The sequence below is a fragment of the Pelophylax lessonae genome (genome assembly GCF_965119305.1).
Source record: "Pelophylax lessonae genome assembly, chromosome: 1".
NCBI classification, from domain to species: Eukaryota; Metazoa; Chordata; class Amphibia; order Anura; family Ranidae; genus Pelophylax; species Pelophylax lessonae.
Window position 1 is genome coordinate 223,797,039 of NC_138768.1, and position 26,302 is coordinate 223,823,340.

At 44.8% G+C, this 26,302-nt stretch overlaps 1 protein-coding gene across 1 annotated transcript in view; it reads right to left on the reverse strand.

Moving 5' to 3' along the window:
• Positions 1-26,302, reverse strand: part of MAPKAPK5 (MAPK activated protein kinase 5) — a 108,815-nt gene that overhangs the window by 21,337 nt on the left and 61,176 nt on the right. Inside the window, exons 5-12 of the mRNA XM_082243788.1 lie at positions 24,300-24,408; positions 21,100-21,189; positions 20,755-20,850; positions 7,409-7,489; positions 6,608-6,795; positions 4,926-5,046; positions 3,637-3,767; positions 2,378-2,493 (exon numbers count right to left, since the gene is read on the reverse strand). Of these exons, the coding sequence (XP_082099914.1) occupies positions 2,378-2,493; positions 3,637-3,767; positions 4,926-5,046; positions 6,608-6,795; positions 7,409-7,489; positions 20,755-20,850; positions 21,100-21,189; positions 24,300-24,408 (932 nt within the window). The remainder of the gene's footprint in view (positions 1-2,377; positions 2,494-3,636; positions 3,768-4,925; positions 5,047-6,607; positions 6,796-7,408; positions 7,490-20,754; positions 20,851-21,099; positions 21,190-24,299; positions 24,409-26,302) is intronic.

The following is a 26,302-nucleotide window of genomic DNA, read 5'->3' on the forward strand; positions in this document are numbered from 1 at the left end:
CATTTCAGCCCACCATTTACCGTATATACTAGAGTATAAGCCAACTTTTCAGCACATTTTTTATGCTGAAAAAGGCCCCCTTGGCTTATACTCGAGTGAGAGTCCCACTTACCTGTTCTCTGGTGCAGTGCACGTTCGGCTATTCCCGGGCAGACGGCGCATACGCAGTGACGTGTTGGCCCAGGGCGATGACATTTTTATATGTAAGGCGCCTCACGAAAGGTAAGGGAGTGAGATTCTCCTGCACCATGCCTGCAGCACTGCATCTCCTGTACCATGCCCGCAGCCCTGCATCTCCTGTACCATGCCCTGTACCATGCCCACAGCCCTGCATCTCCTCAGGAGATGCAGGACTGCAGGCATGGTACAGGAGATTCTCCAGTACCATGCCCGCAGCCCTGCATCTCCTGTACCGTGCCCCACAGCCCTGCATCTCCTGTATCGTGCCCCACAGCCCTGCATCTCCTGTACCGTGCCCCACAGCCCTGCATCTCCTGTACCGTGCCCCACAGCCCTGCATCTCCTGTACTTTGCCCCACAGCCCTGCCTCTCCTGTACCATGCCCCACAGCCCTGCATCTCCTGTACCATGCCCACAGCCCTGCATCTCCTGTACCATGCCCACAGCCCTGCATCTCCTGTACCATGCCCACAGCCCTGCATCTCCTGTACCATGCCCACAGCCCTGCATCTCCTGTATCATGTCCACAGCCCTGCATCTCTCTGTACCATGTCCACAGCCCTGCATCTCTCTGTACCATGCCCACAGCCCTGCATCTCTCTGTACCATGCCCACAGCCCTGCATCTCTCTGTACCATGCCCACAGCTACTGCACCGTGCCCGCAGCCCGTTTTGGGTCTCATGGTGGTCCAGTTGCGTCCAGTAGCTGCTGCATTTCCCACCCTAGACTTATACTCGAGTCAATAAGTTTTTCCATTTTTTTGTGGTAAAATTAGGTGCCTCTGCTTATATTCGGGTCAGCTTATACCAGAGTATATACGGTACTTTAACCACTTGCCGACCAGTCACATTGATTGTACTGCGTCAAAGTGGCTCGTTATCGTCTGGCGACGTAGACCTACGTCACCAGACATTCCCCTCTCTCGGCGGCGCGCGCGTGCCGCCGGAGGCTCGCTCTCGCTGTATTCAGTTACAGCGGAAGTCGGGCCAGGGGAGGAGCGGAGGTAATCTAGTCGGGGCTCTAGTGTGGAGGATCTCCTAAGTGACAGGCAGAGTCAGATTGCAGGGTTCAGCATAGCTGAACCTGCGATCTGTCACTGTGTCACTCAGTCACCTCCCCCCACACACGTCAGTAAACACCAGGCATACATTAACCCCTCCCTCGCCAATAAAAATTAACCCCTTCCCTGCCAGTGTCATTTTTACAGTAACAGTGCATATGTATAGCACTGATTACTGTAGTAATGTCACTGGTACCCCCAAAAGTGTCAAAAATGTCAGTCAAGGGTCCGATCTGTCCGCCGCAATGTCGCAGTCCCGCAAAAAAAAAAAAAAAAAAAAAAAAAAAAAAAAAAAATCGCAGATCGCCGCCATTACTCGTTATAAAACAAAAACACCAAAAATGACAAATCTTTCCCTTAGTAAACGCAATAACTTTTGCGCAAACCAATCAAAATGCGCTTATTGCGATTTTTTTACCAAAAATATGTAGCAGAAAACAAATTGGCCTAAAATGATAAAAAATTGTGATTTTTACATTTTTTTGGGGGGGGGGGGGGGGGATTTCATAGAAAAAAAAAGTGAAAAATATTGTTATTTTTTCAAAATTGTCGCTCTTTGTTTATAGCGCAAAAAGTAAAAATCGCACAGGTGATCAAATACCACCAAAAGAAAGCTCTATTTGTGGGGGAAAAAAAAAGGACATAAATTTAATTTGGGTACAGCGTTGCACGACCGCGCAATTGTCCGTTAAAATAACGCAGTGCCGAATCGCAAAATATGGCCTGGTCAGGAATGGGGTAAAACCTTCCGGTCATAAAGCGGTTAAAAATACGCTCATTGAGAATTTTTTTGTCGAAGACATGTAGCTAAATACATTTTGGCCTAAATATATGACAAAAATTGAATATATTGGATATTTTTTAACTGTCAAAGTAGAAAAATAGTTATTTTTTCAAAATTGTCGCATTTTTTTAATTAATATTGCAAAAAATGAAAATCGCACAGGTGATCAAATACCACCAAAAGAAAGCCGTTTGTGGGAAAAAAGGACGTAAATTTCGTTTGGGTACGGCATTGCATGGCCGCGCAATTGTCAGTTAAAGTCGCACAGTGCCGAATGGCAAAAAGTGGCCTGGACGCAAGACAGCAAAATCCTCCGGTGGTAAAGTGGTTAATTAGATGCATGATAATTTACCTTCTTGTGGTAGAATACATTGTGCAATCACATCTCGCAGTTTTTCCACAGCAATATTGGAATCTTCACTTCCATTCTCTGCATCTTGGATATAAACATTTTCCTTGGGTTTTGTCCTGTCATTAAAAACATGCCAAAAAAAAAAAAAGTCTCATTATGCTTTGGCGATTTCACTGCGTTTTGGTTCAGAGCTGTGTCACACTGAAAAAAGGCAAAAAAACTAAAAGTCACTTTTACCCAAGCCCCAAAAAACATGATCTATATGATCTGTAGGGTCTAAGACAGTGTTTCTCAACCTTATTTTTCTTTTTAATCAAAGCACCCTTTAGAATGATGCACAATCTTTGGACACCCCACTCAAAATTGTAAAAAATTTTATGAATAATTTTACATAAAATAGGAACATTCACACATGTAGGACACCCAACCTTTGAGAGGATTTATTCTTCAAAAAAAACCATTGCACACTGGTACTGCTAGTGTGCCAATGTTTCTCTTCTCCCTCAGTTTCCCTCCCTTATTCAGCTAATGTGAAGACAATGCTGACAGATGGGCAGGGGAGGGAAGTGCCCAATGTTCTCCTTGACAACCAATTAGGTCATTGGTTGTTATGACGCTGGGGGGCTAGAAGGTTGTAATGGTGCACAATGAAAACATGCGGCTTTATGTAACTAAAAGGCAGGCTTGATCCACAATTTGATGAATTGTAGGCAATTTACCAAGGCACCCCTGTAGAAACCTGAAGGCACCCTGGTTGAAAAAAGCTGGGCTAAGATGAGTGCCCACCACCATTTTTCTTTAGTCCCACAGAAAAGGAGCTTTACACTTTGATATATAATCCCTTAAAAAAGGCACAAGGAATTACACCAAATGATTGTCACTAAAATTGCACCTTTAGGGCAATTTAGTAAGAAATGGGGGAGCTTGGGAAGAGAGAAGGATACAATTTTAGGACTTTTCAGCGCTTGTCAGAAATTGTGTTTAATTTTGTAAATTCATAACATCATAAATTCTTGGGTATACAAATACAACATTACACTCCTCTCACAACATTTTGAGTAAGCATGCTACTCCAAGCCCACTGACCACACAGAGGTGTGGTGGCACACCAGGGTTTGCTTACATCTGTCTTTGCATGTGTAATCACCTTTATTTCAAATAAAATAAGAAAATCAAGGGACGTTCTGACACAAGTTTTTTTTCAGACCACTCTAGCATATTGATTGGGATGGATAGCTAGGTTTTCTCATAACATTTACCCCAACAGCTTTCTCTTGCGCAGGATGGGATTATTGACAACGTTTAATGGTTTCAAGTTGACTTTGAGGTCTTGTATTCTCATGTTGGCAAGCTGCTCTGCATGGGCTTGCTGTATCCCGGCAACCATTGCCTGCAATGGAAAATGGTACACAGTCTAATTAGTTCCTTTGCAACTTTAAGACGAAGCATCCTCTGAAGTGAACAAAACAGAAGAATCTTTAATGTGATAATGTGCTGACAAAGATAATACGCTGTAATGCCCTAATGTAAACAGCATACTCCTGAATTTGCATTTTTGCTATAGTCACCTGGAATGTAAGCAAGACACATTTTACCTACAAGAGCAATTGCTCCTTATGAAAGTTTTTGTCTGAAGTGTAACCTGGACATTCTATTTTACGGGATTATAAAACAGTAAATTCAATTTCAGTTTGCTCTATAGTAGATGGTTATTATCAACACTTCCAGAAACCTGCATTTCCCATTTACAATTTAATGTTTCTTAACCACTTGCTTAATGGGCCCTTTCACCCCCTTCCTGCCCAGGCCAATTTTCAGCTTTCAGCACTCTCACACTTTGAATGACAACTGTGTGGTCATGCAACACTGTACCCAAATAAAATTTTTAGCATTTTCTTCACACAAATAGAGCTTTCTTTTAGTGGTATTTAATCACTGCTTTAAAAAAAAAAATAAAAAAAAAAAGCCCGAAACATTTTGGAAAAAAAAAAAGTTTTTCTTTTTTGTAAATAAGTAATTTTTCTCCTTCACTGATGTGCGCTGATGAGGTGGCACTTATGGGCACTGATGAGGTGGCACTAATATGCCGCACTGATTGGCATCACTGATGGCACTGCTGGGGCTTTACTGTAATCAGGGCACTGATGATCAGTGCCCTGATTACTTGTGCTGATCTCCCCTGCGAGGAGATGCCAATGATGGGCTCACCTCGTCACACACTCTGCCAGTGTGAGGCGAGGAGAGCCGATAAACGGCACTTCCACATTTACCTGCGACCAGCTGTGATTGGACACACACATGGGTAAAGAGCCACCAAGATCGGGCCGTACCGTGTCCTAGGAACACGGTGCGGGCGCGGGAACGCCCATTCAGGAGCGCTGTCATGTGACATTGTCCCAGAACGAGAGCTTTACTGCTCCATCATTTGACAGTGGGCAAGCAGCGGTTAAAATGTTGTTTTACAAATATTATTATCCATTTCATCTGTGTACCCTAAGGAAGGTTAGAATTTCTTAACAATTTAAGATTAACGTAGAGCACAGACAACCTTATCCATCATCATCTGCGCAGATGGCAAAATATTATCCAGCGCCTCTGTAGAGTTTAGCCAAGGGTGGTCCAGAACACCTTCAATGGTGAGTCGTTCCTCAGGCTTAACCTTCAACAGCCTACAGACAACATTATACAATTAAACAAACTTCGGATTTGGTAAATAAAAAAAGGCATATATATATATATATTCCAAGAAGTTTCCTGTTCTTCAGCACTTAAAGCCTAAGGCCGGCCATAGACTGTTAATTTCCTGCTGAACTGACCGACATTTGAACTATGTATAGGCAGGCTAAATGTACCAAGTGATCAATCGATCAACTTGGGTACAACCAGCCTGCTGGATTTTATATACGATTATTGCTATGCTATTGCTCCCTCCCCCATCCCCCCTGTTAACAGCCCCCCGTTTGGCTGCACTTCTCCTGTAGATTACAGTACGTTCAGCACTCCTGTGACCTGTTTTCAGCAGACAGCAGTTGACGTCACAAAGCCTGGGGAAAGATAGCGACCAAATGGTCAGGATACGCCCAGAACCCTGGACCGGCACTGGCTCAGCCTGTTTTGGGTTGTGTATCGGGGGTGGCCAGGCAGATGCAGCTGCATCCACCTAGGTAAATCTTACTAAAAAAAAAAAAAAAAAAAAATAATAATAATAATAATTCCAAGGCGAACAAAGTGAAGCTTTCAAAATTGGTGCACAGTTTAAATGGCATATCTGTAAGGCCAATGGCGACTTGCCCACAGTGCGACCCAAAAAAATTACCATTTTAAGCGATTGTCCCTGTCTGGCCTAGGAAGTGGTACGCACTGTATGCTGGGCACGTCCCCAGCATCATAGGAATAAGCGTGCTTTCTCTTTCATGTCCCATGTGTGCACAAAGCACTCCCTTTTCCCCTGTCAAAGCAGCACTGGGTTTGGCTTCTGTGGCAACAAGGGAAGATAAAGCGTACAGCCCATGCCGAACAAGCGAGTGCTTGTTCCTGTTATGCCTGGGGCACACTCAGCTTATGGTGGGTTCCAGATCCTAGGCAGGATGGGGATGACCTCTTACAGTGGCAGTTTGTTAGCCAGGCTGTGGGGAAGTCATCACAGGTACAGCATTTAAACTAAATGCCAATTTTGTAAACTGCACAGTGTTATTACAACTACTGGGGTCCCCTGACCCCACACATTACATTATATACATCACAGTACATTATACTGTATAACAAAAGTGAACTTAGTCTTAAAACGAAAAGGTTTTATGAGCAATCTTGTTGAAGGTGTACATTACAGATGCCACACCAGTCTAACAATGGCCTAATTTCTGTAGGTAAATTGCAAAGCACATGGGATTAAACACTGAAAAAAAGCTACATAAGCCTGGTACACGCTATTCGTTTTTTTTCTGTGCAGGTTAAAAAAAAACAAAAAAACGGTGAGCTCCGTTCGGAGCCGCTGTACTAACGACCTGACTTTAGTACAGCGATCTCCCCTGCTTAGCTGTTGTTTTCAGATAGGGGGATGATGATGTGCGCCCCCCCTCCCAGCACTTGGAGCAGCACTCTCCACCACTCGCTGAGATGTGTCAGGTGGTTTTTATTGAACCGGCCAATGTCGGCTGGCAATCAGCCCAGGTGTACGGGACTTTACTTTATAACTACAAACACAGATTTCAGGAAAATGCAATAACTCACTTTCTGACAATGTCTTTTGCCATTTCTGAGATCTGGCTCCATTCTTCCTCTGGGAACTCAAAGCTTCCTGTCATAATCTTCTTCCTCATATCCTTAGGGATTGTCCGGCTGTGGTGCTTGGAGTAAAAGGGAGGGTAGCCGCACAGCATCACATAGATGATCACACCTAAGGACCATAAGTCACAGCTCTGGGAGAGACAGAGACAACCACAGAGTAAAAACATAAAACACGTAATAGTGATAGGTCCCTGTATGCACACCATGCATACATGTGTTGGGGTTCTAATAAAGTGTTTTTCCCACAATAACAAAAGGGGGGGGGGGGAAGCAATGTTTCTTCTGTATCACAAAGAACACTGTTCTAACATTTTATTTTATGTGTTCCTTGTTGCTTGATTAAATGTGTATTTTGTGAATTTGAGCAACTTGAGGCGATTACAAAATTCCTTGAAAACAATGCTTATCTTTACATTTCTATTTATTCATGTGCATGGGTTCTCAATTTTAACATTTTAGTCTATATAATGAAAGCTGCTGGGGCGACATTCTTTAAGTGTAGAATCTTTGCAGCATGGCCACTACACAGCCTAGAACAACAGCTGGCTGATTCAGATGTTCTTGCAGCAGTAACTAAGCAAGAATGCAGCTAGAGTTGGTGTGTCCTCTCTGTGGTACAAATACGCATAAAGAATATAATGCAAAACTTTGAAACACTATTTTTTGTGGAAAAATGTATTTCTGAAATATTCAATGGCTGCCAGAAAGCACAGATCAGTTTTGATAATCGACAAAAACATTTACCTTGTTATATGTGTATGGTGTTGGTGAGGTAGGAATAATCCCCGACTTCTCTTTCTGGTGTCTTCTTTGTGCCTCTAGAACCTGACAGTTATAACAAAGTAAATAGAAGTGCTGCATTAGAGAAAACTGTTTAACCACTTCCATACTGGCAGTTACACCCCCTTCCTGCCCAGACCAATTTTCAGCTTTCAGCGCTCTCACACTTTAAATGATAATTACTCAGTCATGCAACGCTGTACCCAATCAAATTTTTTATCATTTTCTTCACACAAATAGAGCTTTCTTTTGGTAGTATTTAATCACGAATGTTTTTTTTATTTTTTGCGATACAAGTGAAAAAATAGCGAAAATGTTGAGGAAAAAAAAACACATTTTGTTTTAGTTTCTATTATAAAATTTTGCAAATAAGTCATTTCTTTTCATAGATTTGGGCCAAAATTTATACTACTACATATTTTTGGTAACAATAACCCAAATTAGTGGTTATTATTTAGTCTGTTTGAAAGTTATAGAGTCTACAAGCTATGATGCCAATCATTGAAAATTGATCACACCTAAATCACACCTGATGTACCGACAGCCTATCTCATTTCTTGAGGCCCTGAAATGTCAGGACAGTACAAATTTTTGGAAAGTAGACATTCCAGGGTATTTAGTAAGAGGCATGGTGAGTTTTTTGAAGTTGTAGTTTTTTCCAACAATTCTTGGGAAAATTAGGAATTTTATTACATTTTTTTTTTTTTTTTACACAAAATTGTCATAACAACAAGTTATTTCTCACACACTTTATTGGCATACTTGCAATTACACCCCAAAATACATTCAGCTACTCCTCCTGAGTATGGCAATACCAGGTGTAAGACTTTACACAGCCTGGCCAGAGGCCCAACATTCAAGGAGCACCGTCAGGTGTTCTAGGAGCATAAATTAAACATATAATTTCCCAATGACCTATCACACTTTTGAAGGCCCTGGAGCACCAGGACAATGGAATTACCCACAAAAGACCCAATTTTGGAAAGCAAACACCCCAACGTATATTCTATGAGGCATAATGAGTCTTTTGAATATGTCATTTTTTTTCCACAGGTTTTTGGAAAATGTGGAAAGAAAATGAAAACGCATTTCTTTTTTTTTTTTTTTACACAAAGTTGTCAATTTATAAGATTTTTCTAACACATAGCATGTACATAGCAAAAATGACACCCCAAAATACATTCTGCTACTACTCCTGAGTATGGCGATACCACATATGTGAGACTTTGTCACAGCATAGCCACATACAGAGACCCAACATGCAAGGAGCACCGTCAGGTGTTCTAGGGGCATAAATTACACGTATAATAATTTCATTACAACCAATCACACTTTTGAAGGCCCTGGAGCACCAGGACAATGGAAACCCCCACACATAATATAGGAGGCATGGGCTGCAGATAGGTACTCAGGTACACTGATGGGCTGGTGACAGGTACAAAAATCCAGTTTTCTCTATCGTTCATCGACAGACGCAGCTCCTCATCTTCATGACTCATTAGGGATGTCCAAAAGCAGTATAATCATGAGGGATGGGAAACAACGCAGAAAGGAAACGTAAGTCCACAATGGCTAAACTTAGCCAACCAGATAACATGGAGCTCAACCAGGAGCAACTGGAGCTCACCCGGAAAAAATTGAACCCTCAAAAGAGAAACTAAACAAAGTTCTCTTTTAAACTGCAGCCTGCAAAACCTTGCGGCCAAAAGAAGCATCTGCGGATGCCAACACATCTACCTTGAAGAGTCTTGTGAACGTATGCACAGGCGACCAAGCTGCCACCTTGCAAACTTGTAGCACCGACGCGACGCTTGATGGCGAAAAGCTCAAGAGGCACTCAGCGCTCTCGTAAAACGAGCCTTCACTGGGAAAGGAGGAACCTGACCCCCTCAGTGAATAGGCCTGTACCACCGTCTGCCTGATCCATCTGGAAATGGTCACAGTAGACGCAGCCAATCCCTTACGAGGTCCATCAGTAAGGACAATAAGAGCATCTGATTTTCTAAAGGACTCAGTGGTCTCTAAATAAACCCTGATCGCCCGAACCACATCCAAAGAATGCAAGGCATAATCCTTAGGATGCTGAGGTTTAGGGCAAAGTGAAGGCCACACAATGTCTTCATTCAGATAAAAATCAGAAACCACCTTAGGAAGGAACGAATGATAAGGTCGAAGTACCACCTTATCCCTGTGTACCACCAGATAAGGGGAGTTGCAAGACAACACCGCCAATTCAGATACCCTGCAGGCAGAAGTGATCGCCACCAAGAAGGCAACCTTCTGAGACAAAAAAAAGCAGCGAAATCTCCCGATTGTTTGTCAAAAGGAGGCTTTTGAAGAACAGAGAACACCAGATTTAGATTCCATGGAGGTAATGGGGATCACCTCTAAAAAAGGAGCCATATGGCGCACTCCCTGGAGGAAAGTCCAGATTAGGACATGTGTGGCCTTTGATAGTACCCAAAGCCAACTGCTGTTCAACCCCTTTCTGCAAAAAGGCCAAAACCCTAGCGATCGAACACAACTGAGGGGCACCTTCAGCGATTCGCACCATGAAATGTATGATTTCCACGTACGATGGTAGATCTTCCTGGAAGTTGACTTCCTAGTCTTCAAGAGTGTAGGAATCACAGAGTCAGAAAGACCCCTATCTCTCAACACATGACTTTCAACAGCCATGCCTTTAAAGCCAGCGACTGTAAAGCAGGATGGAAGATCGGACCTTGAGACAGCAGATCTTCCCCGAAAAGGAAGTCTCCAAGGGGTATCGGCGACTAGCCTTATAAGGTCTGCATACCAAGACCGGCGAGGCTATCCTGCGCAGAAGCCTAGGCAGGAGTTTCAATGGGGGAAGTGCATAAATCAGCCAATACCAACCCCAAGGAGCCACCAGTTCTTCTGTGGCGTCGGCCAGAGGATCTCGAGACCTGGCTATGAATCTCTGCACCTTCTTGTTGAGGCGAGAGGCAAACAGATCGACCTTGGGACTCCCCCACCGAACACACAGGAGGCGGAACACCTCCGGGTGTAGGGACCACTTCCCTTGATCCAACACTTGATAACTGCCAGTTTTCCACACCTGGAATGTATACAGCAGAGAGGGCTGGAAAAAAGCTTTCCACCCAGGCCAGAATTTTGGCCACTTCCTTGGCTGCCAAGACACTCTTGGGGCCCCCCTGGTGATTGATGTAAGCCACAGCCGTGGCATTGTCTGATTGAATACAAACCGGACAACCTTGCAGACGAGTCGTTCAATGACTTAGACAAAGCTTTATCGCTCTGAGCTCTAAAACATTTATCGGAAATTTTGACTCTTCCATTGTCCAGGTACCCTGGGGACAGAGCTTCCCCAACACCCCGCCCAAGCCCGATAGGCTGGCATCCATGGTTACCACCGTCCAAAACAACGGAAGGAAGGACTTGCTCTGGCACAGTGCTGGAGACTGAATCCATCACAACAGAGCAGATTTTGTGTTGTGGCTCAACCGAATCACAGAATCCAAGGACTTTTGATCCTTGTTCCATTTTACAAGAATCTTCCTTTGCAAAGACCTTGTATGAAACTGAGCAAACGGAACCGCCTCGAAGGTCGATACTAACAGACCAAAGCCTTGGATGCAAACTCATAGAGAGGACAGATTGTTGTCCAACAACTGAATTGCCCCCTACAACTTTTGCGGCTTGTCCGGGGGGAAAAAAAAAAACCTTCGCCAAGGCTGAATCCAGAGTCAAGCCCAGATAATCCAGTCTCAGAATCGGAGTCAGCGCGGATTTCTTGAAATTCATGTTCTAACCGAACTCCTGCAGAGTTCTGACCGTGATCATCAGATCCCCCAGCAAACATGAATGAGAGTCCACTCTCAACAGGAGATCGTCCAGGTACCCCAGTACCGCAATCCCCCACCGGGGCAGCAGTGCCAATACTGGTGCTAGTACCTTTGTAAACACTCTGGGAGCGGAGGTGAGACCAAAGGGTAATGCCACAAATTGATAATGCTCCTCTGCTACCGCAAAGCTAAGAAACTGCTGGTGTCCAGCGTAGATAGGGATGTGTAGCTATGCATCCTTGATATCTATGGAGGCTAAGAAATCTCCCTGATGCAGAGACGCTACTACGGTGTGGGTGGACTCCATCCGAAATCCTCTGTACCCGCACAAAGCGGTTCAGGGCCTTGAGATCCAGGATGGGACGCTCCTTGCATTCTTTTCTGAGCACAGTGAATAGGTTTGAATAAAACCCCTGAAAACGTTCCTGAGTGGGAACAGGCACAATCACTCCTTGCAACAGCAAGTCGTGTACCGCTGCAGGCATCACTCGGGAACAAGCACTTTCCGAAATCTCGGTAACGTCTGCCACCTTGGTGGCCAATTCTGATATATCGGGGAAGTGCATATCGGCCCCCGATATATATCGGTCGATCTCTAGTTTCCATACCACTGTTTATGCTTTAACAAATATTCTTCTCAAAATCCCCTGTGCCAAACAATACATTTCTGTTGCCAGAGGGGGGCTGCAATTAGAAAAATAGAAGTAGTGCCCATTGGGATTGTGAATGAGTTTAAACATTTAATGTTGCATTATCATCATTCTTAGTTTTTCTGAGGATGACTCAAAGACAATAATCAGGCACTCCCTGAGGTCTAAAAGCTGCTTCCCAGTCAAATGTCTGAATTCATGCTAATAAAATGTGCTGCTCCCAAGTATAAGCAATATCAAAACAGGCAGCTCTGTATTTTTACATTCCTTTTTACTACAGTGCTCTGTTCTGTCACCCTGTTATGCACACACAGGAGACAGCATGAGGTTGGACAGTTGGCAGAGCAATAAACTTCAGGTGACCTCTCACCTTTAAAGCAGGCCATGCATACAACAATTTGTAACAGATAATGTATTAAATGGTTTAGATAAGGAGTCTCCAAACTTTTTTTTTTTTTTTTAAAAAGGACCAATTTATTGTCCTTCAGATTTTAGGGGGGCCAGGCTGTGGCCAGTAATAAAATTGCATAGCAGTAGTTAGTAGGAGGAGGAATAGTACCCCATCATTGATATTAGTTGAAGGAACAGTGCCCCATTATTGATGATAAATTGGATGAATAGCGCCCCATCGTTCTCAGAGGGGGCAATTGTACCCCATCATTGATGTCAGTGGGTGAAATTATGCCCCATTGTTGTGGTCAGTGGAAGTGGGAGGAATTATGAAAGGAAAGATGCCTCATTGTTGGTGTCCATAGGAGAATTAGTGCCTTGTATCATTGGAAGAAATAGTGCCCCAAGGACCAGTGTTCTGCCGAAAGTTCCAACTTGCCAAGATCTCCAACCCACGTCACTTCCGGTCGGAGATCTTGGCAAGTTGCCGCTACTGCGCATGTGCGAACATCAATGCCCATTCACAGAGAACTCCAACGCCGTGCATGAGAGTTGGAGTTCTTGGCAGCACAATTCAATACTACTGCGCATGCGCCCGCGGACAGTGCCTGACAGTTGGAGCTTTTGGCAAATTGAAAACCCGTGCACAGTGCTTTTCCCCCACAGTACTTGTACAATTGTGAGCGTCCCTATGCGCTGTTTGAATGGGCAGAGAGACACAGCCAGGAGTTAGCAGAGCTAAGCCTGAAAGGGAATGCTGGGATTTATAGTTCCTCTCCAAAAAAAAAAAAAAACAATTGTGAACAGTGCAGGGACACAGGCTGGATGACGGTGGGGACACAAGCTGCGTGATGGGGGCCTAAATGTAGAGCCCTGTGGTAGCCGAACCAGGGTGCCCAGGGGCACCAAGTTTGGCACAGGGATACTATATGATAGCCAGGGGCCACATACATTTGTATGCGGCCAATGCTTAATTTTGACAGGGACCTGCATTGGGGAAGACTTTAGCGGACCACTGCAGAATAGTCAAGGTATTCCTGCAGTATCCAGCACTCCCTGCTGTGCCGTACGGCCCGGGGCCACATACTCTCAAGGGGCTGTAGAAAAAGTTGACTAGGAAATTTTGGGCTAAAAACCACCAAAATGTTTGGAGTGGTAAAGGAAGGCCTCCCTCACGTCTGTGGCAAATATGGGCCCCCCAGACTCATTTGGGGATCAAGCTGTAGCCCCTTAAAATTTCCAGACTACGCCCCTGCCATAGATTAACATAGCAGGCAAAGCTTTTATTAATGTAGGGCCCAAACCACGGGGGGTTCAATGCACCATACTTGGCAAAACATATACTAGAGGACCTCCAGTAGCCACACAAATTTTTGGGGGGCAATGCCTAATTTTCACAGGGACTGGTATGGTGATCGTCTTTTGCCAAATACTGCGAAACTTAGGTAATGCAAAGCCCCGCTTCACAGGTACTATCGGATAGCTAAAACTATGGGGATTAACTACTTGCCCAATGACGGCTACAGCGCGGTCAGCTTATTCTGGGAGGGCGTACAGGGACGCCCTCCCAGAATCATGCTTCCCGCGGATTGTGGTAAAGGGATAACGACAGGGGCCCTTTACCACGTGATCGCTTCATCTAATGAAGGAGCGAACTCTTGTCAACAAACTGCGGCATGACAAGTTCAGCTCTCTCCTCGCTCGCTGTACACACTGATCGGCACCACCCCTGCCTCATCCATGCCTCATTCATGCCCATGTGCGCCTCATCAGTGCTCATTTGTGATTCATCAGTGCAACATCAGTGTGTCCCCAGTCATCATGTGGCCTGTGTCCCCGTCTTCCAGCCTGTGGCTCCTGCTGTCATCCAGCCTGTGTCCCCTATCATGCAGCCCGTGTCCCCCGTCGTCATCCAGCATGTGTCCCTGCCGTTATCCAGTCTGCGTCCCGCATCACGCAGCCGGTGCCCCTGCCGTCATCCAGCTTGTGTCCCCCATTAAGCAGCCTGTGTCCCCGCTGTCATCCAGCTTGTCCCCAATCCAGCCTGTGTCCCTGCGCTGTTCACAATTTGTGTTTTTATTTTTTTTGGACAGGAACTATAAATCCCAGCATGTATTTGCTGGCTCAGCTTCACAATTTTTCTTTTATATTTGAGGAACTATAAATCAAAGTATTCCCTTTCAGGCTTAGATCTTCTAACTCCTGGCTGTGTCTCTGCCCATTCAAACAGCGCATAGGACGCTCACAATTGTACAAGTACTGTGGGGGGATAGCACTGTGCACAGGTTTTTATTTGCCAAAAGATCCAACTGTCAGGCACTGTCCGCCGGCCCATGCGCAGTAATATTGAATTGTGCTGCCGAGAACTCCAACTCTCATGCACGGCGTTGGAGTTCTCTGTGAACGGGCATTGACGTTTGCGCATGCGCAGCAGCGGTAACTTGCTGAGATCTCCGACCGGAAGGGACGTGGGTTGGAGATCTCGGCAAGTTGGAACTTTCAGCAGGACACTAGCTAAAGACAAAAGGCCACATCTGGCCCACAGGTCGCAGTTTGGAGACCACTGGTTTAGATGGATTATTTCAAGTTTGGGTAATCAATTCTGCTAAACAGATTTTGTGAATAATATGCACAATCTCTGGTGTGATCAAATGGAAATTTTTTGTAATTAAATGAATAACTGATCTCTCAAAGCCGATGCCAAGAAAGGCAGGTAAAAGGGCTGGTCACCAGCATGGCTACGGCCTTCCTGTAGCTGATCTTTTCTTACTTGCTATTCCTTTTTTCTGCACTGTGCATTCATGTGGAGGTGGCCATCTTGATAAAGGCAGAGCTTTTCTTCAGCAAAACACAGTAGAGATATATGAATCCCACTGAAGATGAGCAGTCAGAGGCAGTGGTACCTTTGTTCTCACACTGCAGATATACAGGTAAGAGGCTGTAGGCTGTGGACTTCTTAGCCTTAAGTAAGGTAGGGATTACAGAATCGGACAGACCCCTGTCCTTTAACACCTTGCTCTCAACAGCCAAGCCGTTAAAGCCAGCGACTGTAAAGCAGGATGGAAGATCGAACCCTGAGATAGAAGATCTTCCAGCAAAGGAAGTGTCCACGGACCTGCGACCTTCAGCCGAATCATGTTGGCGTACCAGGATCTCCAGGGCCAATCAGGAGCCACCAGAATTACTGGAATCCCCTCCAACTCGACCCTGCCTAGCAGGCGAGATAAACGTTTCAGTGGAGGAAATGCATAAATTAGCACGTACTGGCTATAGGGAGTCTAATGCATCGGCCAGAGGATCTCTGGACTGAGCCAAAAACTTTGAAACTTTCCTGTTTTGTCTGGAGGCAAACAGGTCCACATCCAGGGTCCCCCACCGGAGACACAGCTTGTAGAACACCTGTGGATGCAGGGACCACTCTACCTGAGTCGTCAAACCCTGGATCAGGGAGTCCGCCTGCCAATTGTCTACGCTGGGAATGTACACAGAGGATAGGGCTGGGACGTAGTCCTCTGCCCAGCGCAGGATCTCGGCTACCTACAGAGCCGCCAGGGTACTCCTGGTGCCCCCTTGATGATCAACATATGCCACGGCCGAGACATTGTAGGACTGGATTGGGACAGAACACCCTTTGAGAGATTTTCCATCCAGTAGAACAGGCTCAACTTGATTGCTCCAAGTTCCAGAACGTCCTGGTCACTTGAACATTCAGGGTGCCCAGCACTCCCCCCTAACCGGTCAGACAGGCATCCGTCATCACCACCGTCCAGAATACTGGAAGGAAGGATTCCCCCGTGAAGAAGATTCGGAGAGCTGAGCCACCAATTCAGAGAGTCCTTGGATCTGCGACTCAAACAAATCAGACTGTCCAGGGATAGAGGATCCTTGTGCTATTTGAGAAGGATCTCCTGTTGCAAAAGTCTTGTGTGGGCCTGAGCATTTGATACGGCCTCGAAGGAGGACACCATCAGGCCCAGCACCTGCATAGATGACCTGAGAGACACCAGGTCGCGAGCCAGAAGTGACAGAATCGCTTCCCTTAACTTCTGTAACTTCACAGGAGGTAGAAATACCTTTGCTGAAGCTGAATCTAGGATCATCCCTAGATACTCCAGTCTGGTTGAGTCTGAGATCTCCAGGGCAGATTTCTGAAGGTTGAGATTCCAACCGAACTGCTTCAGAGTGTGAATGGTCACCTCCAAATCCCGTTTCAATGTCACAGACGAGTCCGCTCTGAAAAGAAGATCGTCCAGGTACCCAAGAATCGCTATTCCTCTCGGTCTTCACCTTGGTGAAGACCCTGGGGTCCGAGGCGAGACCAAACGGTAACGCCACAAAGTGAAAATGGTCCTTGCCCACCGCGAAGCGGAGGAATCAACAATGACCCTGGCAAATAGGGACATGGAGATAGGCATCCTTGATATCGATCGAGGCCAGCAGGTCCCCTAATGCAAAAACGCCACCACTGACCGCAGGGCCTCCATGCGTAATTTCTGGACGCGCATAAAGCGGTTCAGAGTTTTGAGGTCCAAGATCGAACGCAATTTGTCCTCCTTCCGTGGAACGGTAAACAGGTTTCGAATAGAACCCTTGAAAGCGTTCCTGATGAGGAACTGGTACAATCACGCCTTGTGACCGCATATCCCGAATCGCTTCCTGCAGCCCCAAAAGGCGGTCTGGGGACAGCTGAAGATTGGAGGGAAAAAATCTGTCTGGCGGACGGGAACAAAACTCTATCTTATACCCGGGCTGAATTACCTCGTGGACCCACCTGTCGTGCAACAGTGAGGTCCAAGGATCTGGGAAGAAATGGAGACGTCCGCCCACCCCTGAAGTGGATGGGGGCGGCCCTTCAGGCAGAAGGGGTCTGCTTGGAGGTGTTGGGGGCAGAGGATTTCGGCTTACCAGCCCACCGTTTCCTGGATCCTTTTCCGCCCCAAGCCTGTTTGGTTTTCTGTGACACAGTAGCACGAAAAAGACGCTTCTGGGCTGTAATGAAAGGACCTCGCTTACGCGGGGGAGACTTACCCTTGTCGAGTGAAGAAGGAGTGTGCTCTTTCCCCCAGTGACCGTCTTGATCAAGTCATCCAAGGAGGAACCAAAAATGTGATCACCCTGAAAGGGCAGATCCGCCAAAAGCTTCTAAGAAGCCTGGTCGGCCGACCTGGCCTTTAGCCAGATCGCACGTCTGATGTGCACACTTACCACTGACGCTCTGGACGCAAGCGGAAGAACGTCCAGGTTAGCATTGCATACAAATTGCAGAGTCTGCGATAATTGGTCAGAGAGTTCCAGGGCAGATGACTGTAACGGGGTTACCGTCAGTGCCTCTCTCAGAGCCTTTACCCATTCAAACAGTCTGAGAGACTAGAATGGTGGGCAGGGCTGAGAATAGATCTCACTACTGTATACAGGTGTCGGGATAGGACCTAAATGCGTCTGTCAACCGGATCAGGGAGAGATGAGGATTCTGCCACCGATAAAACCGTGGCCTTGTGAATACCGCATATCTGGGGGTCCACCTGAGGGGGGAACGTCCATTTGCGTAAGATCTCTTCCTCAAACGTGTAGCGTTTAGCCAAACATTTGGGAATTGCAAGCGTGCAATTAGGTCGCCGCCATTGTTCCTCCACCAAGGCGGACAAGATTTCGGAACAAGGATAAAACCTTGGCTGATTTCTTTGCCCTGAGGGATCCAAAGGATACCAAGGCTCCCTGCGATTTAGAAATCGCATCCGTGATTTTTAGGGTGTCCCTCACTGAGGATATCAAAGCATCTACCAGCGCCTTTTCCTGTGCCAAGGCGGGTGTGGAAACATCCTCTTCCGGGTCAGAAGAGTCAATGCGGGGACGCATCCTTCAAAAAGGGGGTCTGCGTCGCCGGCGACCATATCAGCCTTAGAGACAGGCGAGGGCGTTTCTTAGTAAATGCTGCCGCAATAACTTTGTCCATTTTTCTGGACATTTCTTGCATCACAGACAAAGTCACATCGTGAGCATCAGAAGCGGGCCCCAACGATACATTGGGGGTTGCAGACAAACTTGGGGAATCCATGTTAGACATATGGTCAAACAGTAGGATTGCACAGTAAGTATGTAAAGAGCAGACAGGGAAACATCGGAACCTGCACAGCAAAGGGTTAAACAAGCTTCTCCTGAAAACAGGAGCAATGGCCTAAGAGGGAGAAATCCACGCCCAATCGCCAAATATTAATGCCCCTGAGGCTAAGTGAGGTTACAAAGGCACCACAGGTCCCAGCAAGTCCACCGCTACCGACGTGCACTGCGCCTTTAAGAGACGATCGCGATGCACGCAGCGCTACTCCGGGGGATAATCCTAAGCCCCCTAAAGGCCAGGGTAATTAAACTCCTCTAGAGTAGTTACCACATGGAGAACACAGCAAGGTCCATCAGCAGCATGGAGAAGAGAAGGTAGAAGGAAACGCCCCCGCCCACAAGAGCCAGAAGCTCCTGTGCTGTTTTGTCTCTGGCTCCAGCAAAATGGCCACCGGCATTACAGTGGTAGGGATACCCAGGCAGGCTGCAGGCCACGGCAAAATGGCAGCTTTGCGCCGATGAGCATGTGACCTCGGGCCTAGTAAGGGCTACCCTAGTAGCAGGTCTGGGGGCCCTGGCAGGAGACCATAAGGTTCTCATATAGCCAGTCCGAAACCCAGCCGGCATTCCACAGGAACTGGAGTCAGCAGCAACAAAAAAAAAAAAAAAATTGAGATTATATATATATATATATATATATATATATATATAAAGGTTCCCTTTAAGATGTTTAAAACAGAGCTAGGACAAAAAGGTCCCAGCAGGGAGCTGTTTGGCCACTCCTAAGACCAGGAAGCTAAAACTGAAGATGCAACGGTGAGGAAGGTGGTAATAACCCAGGGACCCCGCCCCCCCTGGATGTGTCAAAGCCTTTTGCTCTACCTGGGCACTCCTAGTGAGAGGGGATTATTACCCATCGGTCTATTATTTAAAGCAGCAGCTACGTCTGTCGTTGGACGAAAAAAAAAAAAGGTACCTGCGCCCCCCCCGCCCCCCAAAAAAAGTGCCAAATGTGGCAGAAGTGGTTGGGGGAGGGGGCAGGATGTAAATAAGTGGAACTTCCCCTTTTGGATGAAATCCCGCTTTAAGGTTGTAAGCTAAATAATAAGAGTCAGTAACAGCAAATCGCTTTTTTGTGGAGGCACGCTATGATGGCTTCAAGTCAAACTCAGAAAACAAAGTGTTACTAAACCCAGGTCCCTGCATTTACTACATCTTTTCTCCCACAGTACACAGAGCATGAACATGCAATAGATTTAATATCAACTGCTAAATACCTTTTCTCAGCAGTATATACTGTAGCAGTCTAGTGACTTGTATCAGTGTCTGGTTAAAGCTTGCAAGTAGATAAACTGTCGGTGCAAAGCACCGATTCCCTGCGCTCTGAGTGGTGCAATCCTCTATCCAGCTCGGCTATAGACTTGTAGATGAGAACAAACGACACGGCAACCTTGTAATGCTTCAGCCTTGCAGCCCCTCACTAGACCAGGGTTGTCTGGGAACACTATAAAACGATAAACAAACACAAGGGCGCACCGGCCTAGTGCATTATTCTTTAAGCAGGTTTATTAAAATATGAATAAAAATACTCAAATGAGTTCTTGATAAAAAAGCACATCAGACAGTATAAAATCCTCAGCATCGAGATCGAGATTGGATCGTCCCCCAAAGCTGTACAGGCTTACGCGTTTTGAGGCAGCGCCTCTTCTTCAGAGCCTGAAGAGCATGGGTCTAGACATGCTCTTCAGGCTCTGGAGAGGCGCAGCCTCGAAACGCGTAAGCCTGTACAGCTTTGGGGGACGATCCAATCCCAATCTCGATGCTGAGGATTTTATACTTTGTCTGATGTGCTTTTTTATCAAGAACTCGTTTGTGAGTATTTTTATTCATATTTTAATAAACCTGTTTAAAAGGATAATGCACTAGGCCGGTGCGCCCTTGTATCTGGTTAAAGCTTGTAGGAGGAGTTTTCATTCTGCTCTCAGACCCCTGACCCTCTGCCTGAACAGTGGTGATTGGCCCTGTGCTGATCACATGCACTCTCCCAAGAAAAAAAAAAACTTTCTAGAGGAGAGAAGTCAGACACTGGAAGAAGGGGAGGATCAGAGAAGACAGAATCAAAACAGCCTTTTTACACAACGCAGAGGATTACCCCTTAGGTTCCACAGTGAGGATAACAAGCATGCTTTACTGGATATAAACACTGATTTTACGGTTGTGGGTTTAGTAACACTTTAAGGTAAATAAGAGGACAATACAAATCTTTCATATACAAACCATTATACTTATGATAAAAGACTGAACACTTATAATACCATTGTAACTGGTTCTCTTTATTGAGTCAATTTCTTATGTTCCACGTTTCTTCATTCATTTTAAAAATTACCTGAGGAGCTACGTAGTAAGGAGTAAACTGTGGTGTCATTAGGTCTCCTTGGTCTATTTTTGCAAACCCAAAATCACACAATTTGACTGGAGCATCCTGAAAAACAAAAATATTGTGAAAAGACAGATACAATGTAAAGTGATCAGTTTGATGCTTAACTTGCTAAGCGTACCAATGTACCAAAAAAGATTAGCGTAGTGGACAGCAAGCTGCCTGTTGGAGCAGGAGTTCACGGGTAAATGCGGAACCTGCATTTGTAAACACACAGGTCTTAAATATATAATCTTGTGCTGTTATTAGTGTGAGAAAACCGCCTACTGCACAAAAGGATTATAACAGTCTTACCAAGGAGTTATCCTTAAAGAGCAAATTCTCTGGTTTCAGATCTCTGTGTGCAATGTTTAATGAGTGACAATGCTGTAGAGCCAAAGCAATCTGTAAAAAAAAAAAAAAAAAAAAAAAGACACAAGTCAGCAAAAAGTATTTCACCCCTACAGTTTTATCTCATATAGCAAGAAGAGCTGTGTTAATATATAGGTCAATAAATACATGCTAGACTGCTAGTCTTCATTCTATGCGATAAAAGGAAATGATAGCGTACTTTCAGCAAATATAAGTTTAGGATAATAATGATAAAGTGGAAAGGATAACTGAAATGCTGGTACTTACACTTTAGTAATCCCTAAAAATTTTAGAATGTAATCTATTGCTGCACATACGGCCACTGCCCTGATTTTGGCCAGTTTGAGTTGCCCCACTAAGGAGTTCTTTCAGAGTTGCTCCTGCGGGAAACCTATAGGTATTTCCATGTCACACACTCTGATATTTCACTAAGGCAGGAGGCATAGGATAGGAGCAGTCCATTTGTAGATGTGGCACACTACTTGATACATTGCATACGTCCATGGTGGAATTTTACCGCACAAACCGGGTTCCATCATGCCGAATACACATGGAGGCGTCACCAGGGAAGAGAGAAGGAATTTAGGACAGTGGAGTACAGGCAAAGAAAACATTTGTTTGGTGGTTAGACTAAGTGTATACACACACACACCAGATTGTGACTCAACTCTGACTTGCAGTTCCACTTTACCACCTGAAAAATCAAGCAGTCTATTCAACATTGTGCTGAACTGCCGCCTAAATTGGGAGGATACGAATACTGACTTCAATTGGCTCACTTTGCAGCATTATAGTGCTGCAAAGCCTATAAGTAATGAACATAGTGAGAACACACCTCACATTTTTATGAATATTTTATTATAGCTTTTCATGTGATAACACTAAAGAAACGACACTTTGCTACAATGTAAACTAGTGAGTGTACAGCTTTTATAGCAGTGTAAATTTGCTGTCCCCTCAAAATAATAACACAGCCATTAATGTCTAAACTTCTGGCAACAAAAGGGAGTACGTTTAAGTATAAATGTCCAAATTGGGCCCAATTAGCCATTTTCCTTCCCCGATGTCATGTGACTCCTTAGTGTTACAAAGTCTCAGGTGTGAATGGGGAGCAAGTGTGTTAAATTTGGTGTTATCGCTCTCACTCATACTGGTCACTGGAAGTTCAACATGGCACCTCATGGCAAAGAACTGAGGATCTTAAAAAGAGAATTGTTGCTCTACATAAAGATGGCCTAGGCTAAAGGGAAGATTGTGAAGACCCTGAAACTGAGCTGCAGCATGGTGGCCAAGACCATACAGCGGTTTAACAGGACAGGCTCCACTCAGAACAGGCCTCGCCATGGTCGACCAAAGAAGTCGAGTGCACGTGCTCAGCATCATATCCAGTGGTTGTCTTTGGGAAATAGACATATGAGTGCTGCCTGCATTGCTGCAGAGGTTGAAGGGGTGGGGGGCCAGCCTGTCAGTGCTCAGACCATACACCACACACTGCATCAATCTGGTCTGCATGGCTGTCTTCCCAGAAGGAAGCCTCTTCTAAAGATAATGCACAAGAAAACCCACAAACAGTTTGCTGGTAACAAGCAGAGTAAGGACATGAATTACTGGAATCATGTACTGTGGTCCGATGAGATCAAGATAAACTTATTTGGTTCAGTTGGTGTCAAGCATGTGTGGCGGCAACCAGGTGAGGAGTACAAAGACAAGTGTGTTTTGCCTACAGTCAAGCATGGTGGTGGGAGTGTCATGGCCTGGGGCTGCATGAGCGCAGCTGTCACTGGAGAGCTACAGTTCATTGAGTTAACCATGAATGCCAACATGTACTGTGAAATACTGAAGCAGAGCATGATCCCCTCCCTTCGGAGACTGGGTTGCAGGGCAGTTTTTCAACATGATAACCCCAAACACACCTCTAAGATGACCACTGCCTTGCTAAAGAAGTTGAGGGTAAAGGTGATGGACTGGCCAAGCATGTCTCCAGAACTAAACCCTATTGAGCATCTGTGGGGCATCCTCAAAACGGAAGATGGTGGAGGAGTGCAAGGTCTCTAACATTCACCAGCTCCAAGATGTTGTCATGGAGGAGAACTCCAGTGGCAACCTGTGAAGCTCTGGTGAACTCCATGCTCAAGAGGGTCAAGGCAGTGCTGGAAAATAATGGTGGCCACATAAAATATTGACACTTTGGGCCCAATTTGGACATTTTCACTTAGGGGTGTACTCACTTTTGTTGCCAGCAGTTTAGACATCAATGGCTGTGTGTTGAGTTACTTTGAGGGGACAGTAAATTTACTCTGGTATACAAGTTGTACACTCACTACTTTACATTGTAGCAAAGTGTCATTTCTTCAGTGTTGTCACGTTAAAAGATAGAATAAAATATTTACAAAAATGTGAGGGGTGTACTCACTTTTGTGAGATACTGTACATAAAAGAGGCCATATTAATCAAGAATCAATAAGAATCAATACCTACAGTAGAAGCAATATGTTTAAAACCACAGCACACAATACTAGGCCTATTCAGATCCAGATGATTACAGTCATTTGTATTTAAAACACTTTATAGGTTTTTTGTTTTTTAAGATTGCCTTTAACACACTTTAAAGGAGATGTAAATTATTATTCTATATATCTCAATGCTTCACAAGCAATGGAAAACACCAAAGTAAGAAGGCAGTGTATGCCTGTATCCCATAGCATCAATGGACAATGTAACCACTAACATGTTTTAGAGCTTCCTGGAGAAGCTTTTATGCGTAGACCCATTCAATATAATCATGTACATCTGCATAAAAACAAAAAAATCTAATAGCTGGGCTTTCCATTGAATTCTTTTTATATTTCTTAATACACCACTTAACAGATACATTTACACAATGTCGGAAATGTACACTGGACCTAACCCAGGCCAAGCTTTCAATCCACAGCAGGCCCATAAAGCAGAGTACGCATTATTTTTACGCCCAATAGGAGAGGACTCAGCATGGCTGAAACAAAACATTCCTCCAAGTGGTGGCGTACATAGCATGTGATTATAACAAAGCAGGCAATAAGATAAGTGAGAGCCTAGGTCCCTCTATTATTCTTTCAACTCTTATTGTTCATTGCAAGACTGCTGGTGGAAATTCTGGAACTTGCCTGCTTTGTTACTTGGCTGGCTTGCTTCTCAGTGAAGTGCCGGTGCTGGCTGATTCTGTGAAACAGCTCGCCCCCCTCCATCATCTCCATAACAATTAGGAGCCGTGCCCTGTTCAAAAGTGTTAATTTAAAGAGTGTGTCAATTATCAGAGAGTATGCAGTCAATGCTGATGCTGGTCAACAGAAGGCACAACCTTGCCTTAGTTTTCCCCATTTGCTGCCTTGACAGAATGCAGTTTGGTTTTGGTGAAGGTTGTGCCCCAGATTGACAGCACTGGCACTTCTCTTCCAGCAGTGTTAAAACCAATCCTCCTGCCATCGTATCATTTACTAACTTTATTTATTACAATATGTATGAAAGCAGGGTGTCACTATATATTAGCCTGTTAAATCTGGAAAGCTACAAATAACTGGAGGTAACCATTTGTAAAGTTGTATGCAACTGCAGAGAAGGACATTAGGGAGCCAAAAAATGTGTTTGGACAATGAAAAAAGGTCAGACAAACTATTCGGTTACAGCAAGTGCTTTGGTGTCATACATTCAATGAGGTACGTGTGTGTGTGTGTGTGTGTGTGTGTGTGTGTGTGTGTGTGTGTGTGTGTGTGTGGTACAACTCTTGTAGAATTATCAGGAACCAATGACGCAAGTACATGGCCTAGTAATACCGCCAGCTGTTTGTGAAATGATAGCCTGTATATTCTAGCCAAAATGGCTACCTCCATTATGTGACAACTCCAATTATTAAAACAAAGCCTTCACAAACTTTTACAGGAAGTAAACTCTTACATATTGTTGCCATTTAGAATTTAAAACTCAACAATATTTACTACCAGGTTAAGAATAGTTTATTGACTATACTTGTTGAGTTGAATAGATGAAGCACTGAACATCAGTTATTAACAATCTATAGGTAGAGCCACAGGTGTTACCCACAGAAACTAATTAGAGCTTCTTCAGGAAAGGGCAAATCTGAATGGTTGTGGCAAATAAAATAGACCTTCCTGCCTTCAAAGACCCATTGTTAGATTAACAAATCTACTCTAGAAACCCAAATAAATCACTGGCTGAAAAACAATAGGTAGTATAGTATAGTATAGCAAATCTGATAAAGAATACTCTGCATAGCTAGCCAAACATTGCAGTAGCTTTAGCGATTATAAGATTGGGTTTGAACTTCTGTGTCCATGACCTCTTTGGGAACATTTGCCCTTAAATTCCTGTCCCAGAGATTGCTGGACTGCAGCACTTCCAAATTCTATTTAAAATGTGTTCTATTGCCATTTCTATTTCCTATGGGGTAGATCTCCTATCAGATACTGTCTCAGTAAAGCCCCGTACACACGCACAGATTGTTGGACGTAAATTGTCGGCCAACGTCCGATCTGCCTATTGTAGGCTTGTTAGTATGATACTTCCGACAACCAACTGTGAATTTTCGGCCAAAAAAAAATCTGGTGTGCATGCTATAAAATTTTTGTTGGCCAACAACAGAACGGCTGATTGTTCCTCAGTCAGTACAGATTTCAGCAGACAAAAATCAGATGAGCAAGACTGGGCATGCTCAGAGAAGAAAAAACACACGGAAAGTCAACCATCACATGACATCACTTCTGAAGTTGTTTTTTGTTGGCCAACAAAAGTCCAGTGCAAGTCTAGAGCACATTTCAACCAACAAACAACACTGGACAAAAGACGGCCGATCGGTTGGCCAACAATCTGTGCGTGTGTACGGAACTTAACACTAAAGAAGTGAAGGAAATCCACCCAAAGGAGACAAACCCAACAATACCGGAGACATCTAATAACCCTTCCCCACACTATTTAAAACTTGAAAAAAGTTTTGGGTGGCATTCCATTTTAAATGTTTTAGGCTGTGCACAGGCCAAAAACGGTCAGTTTGGCAGGAAACGGCCAACTTTTTGGCTTGTGTACAGCTCTTCAACGGCTTCTGTAAAACATGCTGGAAAACCAGCATTGTGTTTTATTTTTTTATTTTTTTTTT